The 15010-nt window shown below is 38.4% G+C and overlaps 1 protein-coding gene across 1 annotated transcript in view; it reads left to right on the top strand.

Annotated features, from left to right (window-relative positions):
• LOC122805262 (dynein axonemal heavy chain 11-like) overlaps positions 1 to 15010 on the top strand; it is a 4596980-nt gene that overhangs the window by 4179636 nt on the left and 402334 nt on the right. The window contains exon 76 of the mRNA XM_044075350.1: positions 4258 to 4373. Within this exon, the coding sequence (XP_043931285.1) occupies positions 4258 to 4373 (116 nt within the window). The remainder of the gene's footprint in view (positions 1 to 4257; positions 4374 to 15010) is intronic.

The raw sequence follows: 15010 nt of genomic DNA on the forward strand, positions 1-15010 counted from the left end.
CAAGCTCCAAAATGAATTAAACCCTCACCTAAATTCACTGCTCAAACTCAGCCTTACCACAGGCTATGTACCCAAAGAATGGAGTACAGCAACAGTCATCCCGCTCCACAAAAGCTGTGCCATAACAGAACCTGGGAACTATCACCCTATAAGCCTGACTAGCCTGGTCTGCAAAGCTATGGAGCGAATCATCATGGAACTCATAAACAGAGACATTGGGAACCTCCAGACACTGGACCCTACCCAATTCAGCTTTGTTAAAGGCAGATTCTGCCTCATAAACCTAGTTGACTTCTTTGAAACAGTTACAAAGGCCATAGATGAGGGAAAGGTAATCCACACAGCCTACCAGGACCTCGCTAAGGCCTTCGACACCATTTCCCACTCTGGCATCATAGATAAGCTCACCAGCTTAAACATTAATCCCTATGTCACGAGATGGGTTGCAAACTGGCTCATGGATAGAACACACATGGTCAGAGTTGTGGGTGTCATGTCCGACCCTAAATCAGTTACAAGTGGCGTCCCACAGGGCTCGGTCTTGGGACCCCTCCTGTTCAGTATTTACTTCTCTGAGGTACAGGTAAGCACGGGAGGATTATGGTTGACCAAGTTCACAGATGACTGCAAACTGGGAGCCATAATCAACTCTCTGGCTGACACAGACATCCTCCAGAAGGGTCTCACAGAGACAGATACCTGGTGTCAGAACCTTGGCCTCAAGCTAAATGCCAAAAAATGCATAGTCATCCCCTTTGGGAAAAACAAAGTGCCCATGCATTATCACATAGGTGGCAATCCACTAAGTGCCAAAGATGTAATTAGTGACCTGGGGACCCAAGTAGATAGCAACCTCTCCTTTGATAATCACATTGCCAAAGTAGTTATAAATTCCATCTATGTAGCCCACCTAATCGTGAAAGGGTTCACATCTAGATTAAGAGAGGTCATTGTGCCCCTCTACTCATCACTCATTAGGCCCATAATAGAGTACAATGCCCCATTTGGAATGTACCTTACTCGACACCTGCAACAGCTGGAAAGACCACAGAAGTACCTCACCAAGAGGACCATGGGCCTTAAACAAAGAAAAAATTATCAGTTTTAACAATTGGCTAAGCTACTGCTGTCGTTTAAAGGGAATCCAGTGTCTGTCAGCCTGGGACGACATGCTTGACAAGCCACCCCAGAGATGGCTTGCACCTGTTGCCCTTAGGCTTTTGAATACTGGCCAAGGCTCTTGCCACCCCCCCCCCATGCAGCTCAACTAAAGACACTCTAGCTCTACTCTGTTGCTTACCGCCTGCTCAGAGGTGATCTCTGCCTGACTTAGAAGGCCATGTCCAACCTAGAATTAATGGACATGCTCCACCTCAAGAAAACCAAATCTCTTAGAGCCACACGCTCCAGTGAATTAAACCTCAGCACAACAATAAACAGAACATGCTGGAGGGATAGATTCCTGTCCCAGAGACTTCCCTCTCTCTGGAATAGAATCCCAGTTTATGTTAGGCAAAGCCCTTCAGTGACTCTCTTCAAGAGAAATCTTGATGAGTGGATGGGAAATCGTAAATATACCCCTGGGATCACTTCAATGGCCCTGCTAGACAGAGGCCCAGGAAACTAATTCAAAAGGGAGGCGAAAGCCAACACATTCTGGCTAGGCTTATAAATGCCCTTGGGCAGATAGCCTAGAACCTACCTATGAACCTATGAACTAGATCTATTTGTATGGAAAGGAACAACTGTTATCAACCTTCATTCTTCCTCACCACTTCATTTATTAATGAGACACTATATAGCTCTGCCAGTGGCTCTCTAAGTATCACCCTGGGAGGCAATTTATCTGGCTCATGTGTCTTTACTCCTTAAATACTTTTAACTTCCTCTGTAATCAGTCTTCCATCTGTTCATTAGTATCCAGCTATAGATGCTGAACTTTCCTAATCCAATCTCTGTAATCACTCTTGTGGAAGAATCTAATCATCATGGCCAAGATGAACAGATAGTGATTCCTGAAGACCAGGAGTAGCTGCATAAGGTAAATAATTTTCCATTTAAGCACAAATGTTCTAGCTGTCAGAGGTGTCATATTTAGTGCACAAAGATATTGAATAGCTGGCAAGGTGTCCCTGTGTAAGAGTATCATATACAGATTATATCCCCATAGATTGTGAATGTCCACTGCATGGACTGTTACAGAGATTTTTCATTATAAACTTCTACAAAGAATTCAGAAAATGTATACATGCACCCACATTTATAGATACTACACTGCACACCAGCAAAAATTGCAGGCATATATGCATACATTTACGTTCAGTTTCTCCCTGTAAAGAAGTATAAAAGTAAATTAATTCAAAGACTGTGTTCTTTGAATAAAAGGTAACTTCTTGAGAAAAATGAAAATATATTCTAATAAACTGCTGCACAGTAAAAGGGCAAGTAATAATAATCTCTTGTCACTGTGTGAATACACAAAGGAAAAGTAACTCATCTGCATAATGGCATTCTAGCTGAGCTCCTAGTATGTAATTCTGATACCTTGTGCTTAGCCACAAGGAATATTTAAAGCTAAACACAAGGTGTCATTTCAGCAACAGTTCATAAACCATAGCTACTAATCACAAGCAACTTGCAACTAAGCAGAAGTTTCTTGTCCTTTCTGCCAGCTGCTTGTTCAGTTGTTGAAAAAGAAAGAAAGAAAGAAAGAAAGAAAGAAAGAAAGAAAGAAAGAGAAAGAAAAAAGTATTCTGCAATATTCTTATAATGCTCAGACATAGATATAGATCAGCAATGCATGGTAAGAGGTCTGGAAATCCTGCCAGTGCCTTGGGCAGGCTTGTTTTTCAGCCTTTCAGCTGCTTTGTGTGCAAGATTTGTGGTACAATGGGGTCTGGGAGTTTGTCTGTAGCCCACTGTTGTGCAGTGATGGAATTTGTATATATATATATATATATATATATATATATATATATATATATATATATATATATATATATATATATAATACACAAGGGGTGGTGGTGGGGGTCAAGTGAGCTAGCCCCCTGCAAAATTTGTCTTTTTTTTCAATCTTTTTAGATTCAGTCTAAAAATATATATATTTTTGTAATCATTTGACAGTTTAATCAATGATGAGACAGTTGCATATAAATATATATATATATATATATATATATATATATATATATATATATATATATATATATACACACACATACATACATATACATGCATGTGTGTGTGTGTGTGTGTGTGTGTGTGTGTGTGTGTGTGTGTGTGTGTGTGTGTGTGTGTGTGTGTGTGTGTGTGTGTGTGTGTGTGTGTGTGTGTGTGTGTATTGTGCCTTTTGTATTTTTTCAGTACATCACCTTGGTCTTTAGGACAGCCATTAGAGTATTATGGTTTAAGTAGATTTTATGGAATGCCTCAGTTGCAGCATCAGAAAGGTAAAACTCACTAACTGCATAGCTTGCATTTAACCACCTGCTCTGCACTTCATTGGGTCTACTGATAAATGCCCCCACAATTTTATATGACTAAGAAATGGTGTGTTAGCTAAACAGAATTCTTTATTTATTTTTGCTAAATACTTCAACTGCAAATCTTATCAGTAAAGCATGAAATGCTTCATTTTTGCCAACAATTAGAGTAACCATATGGTTATCATTATTTTAGCTGCATTTCTGTACATAATTGTTTGACTGGAACTGATATTCGGCAGTAGTAAGTGATTTTGTTTTTGAAAATTGCACTTTTCATAGACTGTTGAATTCCGCATAATATATTTTTTCATTGTATAATACAGCTATATAGAAAAGAACAAATATATTTGCAACTGTAATATTGATACTTAAACTATGAAAGCAATTAAAATTCCTGCTGGACAAATACAGTAGCAAATTATTTTGTGACCTTTGTTAATCCCTTCTAATAACTTTACTGCACAACTTGCTGAATGTTATAGTTGGACTAAGATGTATCTAGATATTTAAAGCAAGTTGTGTTTTTCAGATTGGCAGCATTTGTTCTGTTAATCTGTTGCAAGTTGTGCTATCGACTCTTCATCAGTGGTGTCTTTCATTTAGCAGATTCTCACAATAATGACCCTGTGGGCTCTACTGACTAAAGAAACAAACTTGTCAAGTACAGGTGGTGATACATTTGCTGTAAAAGAAATTCACTATTTATCATGTCATCTTATCATGGTCTCTTTAGAACCACAAATAGTTCACTAATGCTTTCTTTTGTAAGGGTGAGTTGGCAATTTCCTCAGAGATGGAACAACTGCAGACAGCACTTTTCTTTGATAATGTTCCTGACACCTGGACAAAACTGGCTTATCCATCAACGTACAGCCTTGCACAGTGGTAAGTAACATGTCAGTAGCCAATCAGCATGCTTATTGCATCCTGTCCATCACAAACACAACATGAATTGCAGAGCACCATTACAAGGAGAAAGCCATTTAAAAACGAACAATTCTGTTCAGTCCTTTGATATTAGAAACATATTTAGACATGTGTTTATTTTTATAGCTGGATTAGAGGTTTCTTAGAATTTTTGAAAAAGATAGCAGGATTTATTAAATCTGTTCAATGATTCCTTTTTAAAGGGACATTGACAGATTTCTTGATCTATTTTGACCACTGTTAAGTTTCTTGATGCTAGCAGTGAATAGATTTTTGAATCTTTGCTTCGTATGATGACATAAAAATGAATGCTCTTCCTGATGTGATTTCTTTTATTCTGCACTGAGTACTGATGGCTCTGTGGCAGGTGTAAGATCAGGAATGCTGCTGCCGGTGCCATTACTGTACAGGAGTGACAGCAGATCTACTCACAAATGTAATTCTTTACCTAGAATTTTAGCATGCAAGCACAGACTGACACTAATAGTGCAAGGAAAATTTCATACTGAATAAGAATAATAATGATGCAAGCTGACAAAAAGAACCGTGTCTGAATTTCAATAGTTAAAATGCAAAGCTTGAAGCAATTATATCAAAGGGAACATGCCAAATGTGTGCTGTTTTCAAACATTCTGATGCCTTTGTTTCACTTAATTTATTTTACAGCACAGCAATTATGTATCCATTATTTTTTCTCATTCTTGAATTTTTGTTGATGGGTAACTTACAGCACTTGTGACATAATAGTAGAACATATTTTTGTTATCTAGCTGTCATGTCTAACAGTCAAGTCACAAACATTAGTGACACAGTTTTGAAATTGTTCTTTAAAATGTCCATTTTGTGGTACTTTCCCTCTTCTGTTTCCTTTTCACACAGGTGCATGCACACATACATATTACTATACACACACGCGCACACACACACACACACACACACACACACACACGCACACACACACACACACATACACATATATATATATATATATATATATATATATATATATATATATATATATATATATCAGGGTGGGTGGATATGTGTGCGTGCTTGTGTTGCACATTCTCTTGAGATTGTATTTATAGCCAACATTAGAAAATAATAATCATAATATGCAGATTTAGGCAGTTACATACAATATGTGTTTATATATCAATAAACGTGTACCTTTTATGCTGGTAAAGGAAAATTACATCTTGTTTCTATTTGCAATGTATCACCTAACAAAACGTTCTTTATGAGAATATTTTGAAAACCTAATACAGAAGTAGTGTAATGTAATAATCAAGTATTTCAGGCTTAGTTGGAATAAATGCCCTGGCTGCAACCTAACACAGATACCTCATGTCAGTGTTGTGTATGCTGTCCAATCAGGCATTATCTGGAAATGTAGGGGAATTGAAATTTACATAACTTCTGTGTAACGTGCTTACAGGTAAAAACGTGTAGTTTAGTAGAATTCAAAGCAGACAAATCTCATTCTAAAACTGTGTTATCTCAGCTGTTGGACATTGTTTAAGCTGCAGATCATATAAATATGTTAAGCTGATAATAATAAAACTGTCTTCCTCGCTTTAAATGAAAACACAGTATAATGTAAAAACAAGTCTTGTCATCCACTGTTTCTTGTGCAAATGTTAGATATTTAGAATGAATAATTAGTCTGGAACTCTTCTGGATGGACATTTTAATTTTGCGATTCTACGCAGGACAGGCAAGACAAAGGAATTTTAAGCTTCCAAGAATACTTATCATTTCCTATAAATTTATCACAAGCAACATAAAATACTGGTTTTATTTTACATATAGACCATCAGAAACTGTTCAGTTAGCGTAGAAAATGTAGAAGCAGGAGAAAATTAGCACAGTTACTGGCCAATGGGATTACATGTGGAATACAAGAGAATATGTGCAGAAGACACATCAGAGCATTCTAAAATAATTTTACTAAAAGAAGATAATCTGTGAAATTTAATAAAATGGGGGATTACAGTGTTCCACATAACTGGGGGGGGGTGATGGTTGTAGTTTTCTGATGGAGTCTTCAAACTTCTGTAAGCTACATTATTTAAATAGATATTAAATATTTTACTGATATTACCCAGCTGAATAATATATACTTAATGTGAGATGCAAAAAAGTATTTGTTTTGGTAGGACTTGATGGTTAGTGTGATAAAACAGTTTGAGCATATTACTTAATATAGCTATTTGGGCAATTAACCACTAATTATAATTCCAGTACCCATACAGCTACAAGGCTGTGAATGACTGCCCTGTTTTTAGATGTATTTATATTGAAAGTCTGAAATACATGCATTGTTTCTTAAAATTGACAACTTAGCTTTTCTGCCCTTGCTTCATAGGAATCCCCAGTAGTGTGCTCGCATTCACCTGAGCAAAAGGCTTATTCTGTGTCCTGGCCAGCCTCCAATAAACCAAAGGCTGTCTGGCTGCCCTGCACTGTGAGACCCTGCGTCGGTCGAACACTAAAGTGTTTTCAGCTAAACTAGTTCCCCTCAGCAAACTTTTATTCTGTGTCCTGGCCAACCTCCATTAAACCAAAGGCTGTCTAGTTGAACTGCACTATGAGACCCTGTGTCGGGGGAATGCTAAAATGCTTTCAGCTAAACTAGTGTATGTTAATGTTGTATTTAATCTGTCCTCTAAACTGAAGACATTCTGCTATAGCCTTTTACTGTAAGCGTGTGCACTACTGCCCCCCCCCCCCCATTTTTCTCTTCCTATTTTACTCCTAGATCAGTTACTTAAAAGCTGTTTTCTTTCTCTTGGAAAATGTTTACATATGCACCTGCAGACCCTACTTGTGTTGTTTTTCCCTGTAGAAGTGGTGGTCCTTTTCACCACACAGTACTAGATTAGTAGTACAAGATTTCTAGTTATTAGGAAGATACTGCGATACACACTGACCTGGAATTGACTGAGCTTGGCTTTTCCTGATTTTTTTTGGAAGCTGGCCTGGTCCAGTTTTTCTGGCTCACAGCTTTTTATTACTTTGTGTCTATCCCCTACCCCACTTTGAACCTGCACTTCTCCCTCCCACTCCTGCTCCATTACAGAAGAATCAAAAAAACCTGACGTAGAGAGGCACCATCTTTGACTTAGCTTTTCTGCCCTTGCTTCATAGGAATCCCCTGTAGTGTGCTTGCATGTAAGTACTACCTGATATTGCTTTTTGTTTGTGAAATGTATTGCTATTTTTGTGAAGTTTCACACATGGTCTGTTTTTTTCATGCATGTGTTTAGTTGGTAACAGCTTTATATGGTCACTTATTTTCTGGACCGATATTTCAAAAGTGTTTTTGTTATTTTGCTTTACTCTACTTGCCCTGCATATGAGCGCTTTTGTTATGCAGTATAGAATTATACTCATAGCTTATTGTGGCTTTACTTAACAGGTACAATGCTACTTTATTCACTAGTGTGAATATTGTCACCTGCTATCTGTACTTTTAGATCGTAACCCTGTTTGGCACTTGGAATAGAACGTACTGTAACCTCCGAGGGATACAAGCAGCTCTGCTTCTGTATAATACCACAGTTGTTATTCCTGACATTTAGCGGAGAATGCTAAATTGTGTGTAGCATCTTAGTAGTTACTGTGTTTCTGTATAATAACGCTGTTGTTCCTCCTGACTTTTAGTAGAGAATGCAAACTTGTGTGTGGCATCTTAGTAGTTAATGTTTCTCTTCATAACATTAATAACAATACATAATAATGTAGTGTATGTTATAATAGCTTGGTATCAACTGCGGATACCTTTTGTTTTTTTTTCTGTCTGCCTTCCTTGTGTTGTGCTGTTCTTACAAGGTATGCTGCCCCTCCCCTGCACCCTCTATCTTTTTAGTTACTTAGTAATCAGATTGTTTCAAAATGTCATACTTAATATTTACCTACTTTTCCTTTTTATTTCCATTCCTCTCAGCAAAAGTTTTATTCTGTGTCCTGGCCAACTTCCAATAAACCAATGGCTGTCTGGTTGCCCTACACTGTGAGACCCTGCATCAGTGGAATGCTAAAGTGCTTTCAGCAAAACTAGTGTATGTTAAAGTTACATTTAATCTGTCCTCTAAACTGAAGACATTTTGCTATAGCCTTTTACTGTAAGCATAAAAAAACAAAATTATCACAACCAGTTAAAAACACAGTCCATTTATTCTCTTAGAACAACTAAGCACTTTCACCAGTACATAGGCTTTTTCAGAGTTGTACTGGCGAAAGCGCTTATTTGTTCTAAGAGAATAAACGGTCTGTGTTTTTAACTGGTTGCGGTAATTTTGTTTTTTATTTTTGTCAAGAGGTCTTGTTGGCCATATTGGTTTTGTGTTTCTTTTACTGTAAGCATGCACACTACTGGTCCCCACCCCACATTTTTCTTTTCCTATTGTACTCCTAGATCAGTTACTTAAAAACTACATTCTTTCTCTTGGAAAAGGTTTACCTATGTACCTGCAGCCCCTACTTGTATTGTTTTTCCCTATAGAAGTGGTGGTCCTTTTCACCACACAGTACTAGATTAGTAGCACAAGATTTCAGGTTATTAGGAAGACACTGTGATACACTGATCTGGAATTGACTGAGCTTGGTTTTTCCTGATTGTTTTTTTTTTTTTTTTTTTTTTTGGAAGCTGGCCTGGTCCAGTTTTTCTCCCTATTTTTTTCTGCCTACCTAATTATACCCACAGATCACGGTTTTTGCCCCTCACACAGTACTATCACTGCCCTCCTATCTTTCACACACAGCATTGCCCAAGAAAGAGATGATGATAAACTCATATCAGCTCTATTCATCAACCTATCCAAAGAATTTGATACCATTTCCCATCCCATCCTCCTAAACAAACTTTCCAACCTACAGCTCTCTACCTCCACTACCTCCTGGTTTAGCAGCTGCCTCTCAAACAGAAATTAGTCCATCAGATGGCAAATATCCTTCTCCCCTTTCCGTGTTGTTAAGATTGGGTTCCTCAGGGTTCTTTCCTGGGCCCCCTACTTTTAAATATATTTACAAATAACCTCCATATCTCCTGCCCCCACTCTACCTTAATACAGTACGCAGACGATCCCACAATTATTAACATCTCCAACAACATACAAAATCTCCACACTGTCACTCAACAATCTCTGTACCTAGTAGAACAATGGCTAATTGGAAATAACCTGCTGCTCAACCCCAAAAAGACCAATCTTTTCCTTTTGCTTCCAAAAAAACTCAATCCAGCTAAAGACAACTTCACCATCTCACAGCCAGTAATAGCTACAAATCCCATCATTGTATAGCCCTTAAAAGTTTAAGATGGCCCAAGCCCCCCCACATGCTTCAAATATCGCAACTACAAATTGCACACATCATCCTGAATAGCCCCAACTCCTGCTCTACCCTTCCATCCATAATTACACCCTACATACCCAATCATGACCTCAGAAGCACACAACAATACCTTCTGCAGGTGACCAAGCCAAACAAAAATATTGGAAAAATATTTTACAATCATTCAATTGCATACTCATGGAACAAACTTCCATTGTCCCTTTGCTCTACTGCCAAAAGTGGTGAATTCAAAAAGTAACTAAAAATTAATTTCCAGTACGCATGGATCTGTATTTGTCAGGAAATTACCTAATCAAATTTTCTTCTCTCAATTAACATATCCGCCTGATATCTACCTAAACTGTTTACATATATTGCTGTTTCTGCAGTTACTACCTACGCTATTAAATGCATCTTTGTTGTACTATGATGATGTAGCATGATGTTACTGATTTTTTTTTATTTTAGGCATTGCTACATTCCTTGTAAATGACTTAATGCTAACCAAATTTCTCAAACATATTGCTACTGCATTTTCAAAATACTGTACTTTTGCCTTGTATATATTTGTATTGTATATTTGTCTCTGTTTTTGTACTGTTAAGTATCTTACAACTTGAATTGTTCGTTTTTTTTTCTTATTTTTTAATTACTTTCCTAGAGCTTTTCTTCTCGGGTCTCCACTGAAAAAAGGCTCTCTGGGCCAAGTCAGACTAACCCGGTTAAGAAATGTAAAAATAAATAAATTCATTTCACCAACTTACATTTTGTATGTTATGTAGTTGATAGACCGGCATTAAATAAACCAGGTCTTTAGGGATATTATGGCCATGTCACAGTTATGAGGGCAAACCTGGGCTGAAATAATTAAGATATAGTTTTTTGAAGCATAAAATTTAAGCTATGACCCCCACACACACACACACACACACACACACACAACCATAGTGTTATATGCTTTTACCTTACCTTTAAGTGCACCATTCTTGTGCTTCCAATTTGAGATTATGCTTCCGTGTGTACAACAGAAGTTGCCATGACCTGTTAATCAAGTATGATGAACGGGGACTCATAGGTGTTCTTCATAAGCTCACTGTGGCAGTATACCTCACAAATGGGACTTTTCTGCTAGGATCCCTCTATGTCTTGGTCAGTCTACAAAGCTCAGGCTCCTTCCTTACAAACTAGACATCTGCCCTTAGTACAAGTGGACAAGCTAGCTTAAGAAGGATGCAGAGATGTGCCAAAACTCAGAACTTTCTTACTGCTATTTTGTATATGCAAACTTCTGTCAGTGTAGTGTTTAGTCATTCATTTTGGTTGGCATCACTGCAGGGACTCAGGCAGATAAGTATCACATTGGGTGATGCTTCTTTTTCCTATTATTTTTCTTTGAGAAACCTACTTTATCTCAGTCAGGAAATAAGGAAAGTGTGACTGTGGGCATCAAATTCCTTAAAATAACTCATATTCATGTTGCTTGTTTTGTCTTGGAGTAGAACACAATGAAAAACTCTGTTCTATTTGTCTGGTGATCACTCCTAAAACTATCCAGAGGACTTAACACTCTCAAAATTTACACTGAAAACAAATGGCTTCAGGTGTTGGTGAGAGCTGCTATATTATCATCCTCTTCATCCTTCGATGTGTCCCATCAGTTGAAAAAGAAATGGAAAACTACTAGAGAGGTGCTTGATTCTGTCCAAATCTCTACTTTTCTTTGTCAGCCTGAGATAGGTGACTCCACTGAAGAACATTTGCAGCTCCCAGACTGTTCTTCTTCTCTGGGTCCTCTAACATTGCCTTTTTAGAGGCCATTATGGGTAAGGAATTTAGACTAGGGATAAGACTAACTCTGTGTCTGATTTAGCCAGAAGGTTAGAACCTAGGTTAGTTTTGACTAAGGGAGAAGATGGTATTCATAGCCTACTTGGTTGCATTGACATTTAGAGCTGCCTGATGGAAGTCAGACCTTTAGTTTCTACCCCCTAGGACCATACATCTGGAGGTTCCTCATAAAATTACTCAAAAAAAAAAAAAACAAGCATATTTTCCCCCTCTACCCTCCTTTCCCATCAGAAGTCCTCTGGAGATAATTGGTTTAATTTTGCCTAGGGTTTTTTCAAAGCCTTTTAAGCCTTTCAGACTGGCCAGTCTTCTTCCTCTTCTGTTTCTACTCCTTTAAAAAGGAAAGAGATTCTTTTTCTTCTGAGAATGATGACTTTTCTGATTTAGACCAAGGGGTTAAGACTCAGTCCCACAGATTCCTTACCCTTCAGGATTAGAATCAGATGCTTAAGACACATTGTGCTCAATTCATGAAGGTACGCATGGTGGTGCCATTCTTCTTTTCAGCAAGCACCCTTACATGGTGCTGTACATTCCTCCAACACATAATTGCACAGTTCTGTGGGAAGCTGGCCCCACAGCCATGCTGAATACTAATAAGGCATTCTAGGTGGAGAGACATATGCTAATTAGCAATGTGCTCTCTCACTGGAACCGCCTCCAGGAAGGCATCTATATGACCAAGTTATTCAAAAACATTCTCTGCCATGTAGACCAACATGGCCCATCCTACCACATTGCAGTAGTGAACAAGGCCAAAAGACTGTGTTCACCCAACAAACATGAACATGGTGGTGGGGGAACTACTGGACACGAGGGATTCTTCTCTACCATGATCTGCATGTTACGGTAGTAATTGCTATTTAGGAAACATGCAAATTAGCTGATAATGATGTCTTACCTCATCATGGCTAGCATTTTTCTGAATTGTAAATGGGCATATTATGCTGGAAGGGCCTTTCTACCACAAGCCATATGGCTCATGCTACTAACTTAAATTAATTCTGGAGATTATCTTCAGTCTCTCCTAACAAAGAGATTTCTTATGAGATACCATTGCCAATCTTCTTCTTCTTCTTTTGGCTTTTCCCGGTTAGGGGTCGCCACAGTGGATCACCGTCCACTCATGATTGGCAGTGGAGTTTTACAGTGTCGAGTTGCCAGCCCAGCGCCCAACCTTCCACAGAAGGCACACACATGCACACACTCACACCTAGGGCCAATTTAGTGTGTCCAATCCACCTACAGCATGTCTTTGGGATGTGGGAAGAAACCATGAGACACCATTGCAAATATGAAAGACTATTTTAAATAGGAAGGCAGAGAGGTCTCTGACTCACAGCAGAGATATTATGAGCTCTTAATTATTGCTACTAACAAACCTGTGGCTATTCCTCCTGTTCTGGGAGCAGTAGAAGATACTTTCCTGCCTGCATCCTTATCCCATGGCTGCCGAACTCCAGCAACTAAAAAGCAGGATAGATTTTATAGAGATCCTGGTTCTCAAATATCTCCACAGAAACCCTGTAGCTGATAAAGCTGTTATTTTCCATGACTCAAACAAGGGAACCAGGAGTTTTCTTATCTCCAATTTTATCCAAAATGGCAAAGACAGTAGAGCTTTAGGTATATATGGAAAAAGGTTTTTACCTCTGAACCTTATCATTTTGACCAATTAACTATTCTATTATACATTTTTTGATATTTAATCTCAGTCCATGGTCTTGATTCCAGCCATTTGTTTGGGAAATTTGGTGTCCTTTCCCATGTGTTCTATGGGAAATTTATGATGGCCCTGAGATTACAGTCATCTGCAAGCTTCGTCAGTCATAAACTTTTAACATTTACTTTGATGTCAGATAAGCAAGTGATTAAGATAAGTGGCCCAAGGACTTAACCCTGGGGTACACTGCAAGTGACATGTCTTTTGGAGGAGGCAGAGCCACCCACACTAATTTTCCAGGTTCTGTTTGTTTGCTATTGAATGAGTTACACAGGGATTTCCATTTATCAGGGAGAGCTTATCCAAGATACCTACATGTGTGATGGTGTGAAACATCTTGGCAAGGTTTAGATCTGCTGTGTCCACTGATGTGCCCTCATCCATTGCCTCTTTAGGCATTCTTGTACAGAATTTATGCAGATGTATCCTGGCTGCTGATGTGGCACATCTTGTATCTGCCATGTGAAAGCTCTGGTCTGTTTGGTTGTTGTCTAAACTGAGCCTAATTTGGGAGTAGATGAAAGATGGAAATCAAAAGGAGATAAGGAAATTCTTGGATCAGGTGGGTGGGAGGAATACTTATGGCATGTCCTGAGAAGGAGGCATTTTTGTGAAAATTCACCAGGCCTATGCGATGGTGTCTGGGTCAATGCTAATACACATGTGGATAAGGGACCTATCCTTTAGCAGGTGTGAGTTAAAAGTGGGATGATATAGTGGCTGAATTTGTGTCCAAAGAATAGCAATTTTCTTGTGCCATTCAAGGACTGTACATAAAGCGGTCTGGGAGCAGAGCACAAGTGGTGGCAGTACCTACAATTTGCTAGCCTATACCAAATAAGTACCTGCATACCCCATACAAATGATACATTGTTAACAGGTGAATCTTCAGCAACTTGAACATAAATCCCATGTACTATCATCTGTCTACATGCTATTAGATGATTACAATATAGATGTGTCTGAGGGGGATTGGGACCACTGGGAACAATAGTTAAAGTTTAAAATAAACCTCCAGGAATGGTTGTACACACAGAAGCTGTATGGCAGGTGACACTACATCAGGCGTTTTGGTACATTTTAAGAAACTACACTTTTGGCATGTTACCCCATTGCAGATTATACAATGGAGGAAGGAAGATGGGAGATGCTAGAGATGTGGCCCCAACTTAGCTGATTATTTGCTTTTATTGTGGTCTTGTCCACCAGTTTCTTTGCTCTGGTCAAAAGCACAAGAAACAGCATCCTTTGCACTGAGAAAAGAGATTCCCTCAATTCAAGATGTGAAGTGCTAGATACTGGGTATTGTTGCTCAGAGGACAGGCTGGACACATACAAAATGAACTTGTTTTTTTGCACATTATTGCAATCCTGTCCACTTGTATCTTTCAGCAGTGAAAAATGCCTGTCAAGGACATAACAGCAGATGTGTAATGCATTAAGATCATCAACCCCTAGTTATTATTTGTTAGATTAATATTAGTGTGTGTTTCTATATGTTTGGTCCAATGCAGCCTTTTCATTGCCTGTTATGTCTTTATGATTGTTATAATATGTATATATTCATTTCTATGATTTGGTATCATTTCAAATGCAAATGAATTTTTCTGGTTTATGAAAAGAAAAACAATCAAACAAGTAAATAAATAAGACACTAGGGGGTAGACAAGGATTTAGTCAATATAAAAAA

The sequence above is a fragment of the Protopterus annectens genome, chromosome 6.part1 (assembly GCF_019279795.1).
Source record: "Protopterus annectens isolate FY-2018-M chromosome 6.part1, PAN1.0, whole genome shotgun sequence".
NCBI classification, from domain to species: Eukaryota; Metazoa; Chordata; order Ceratodontiformes; family Protopteridae; genus Protopterus; species Protopterus annectens.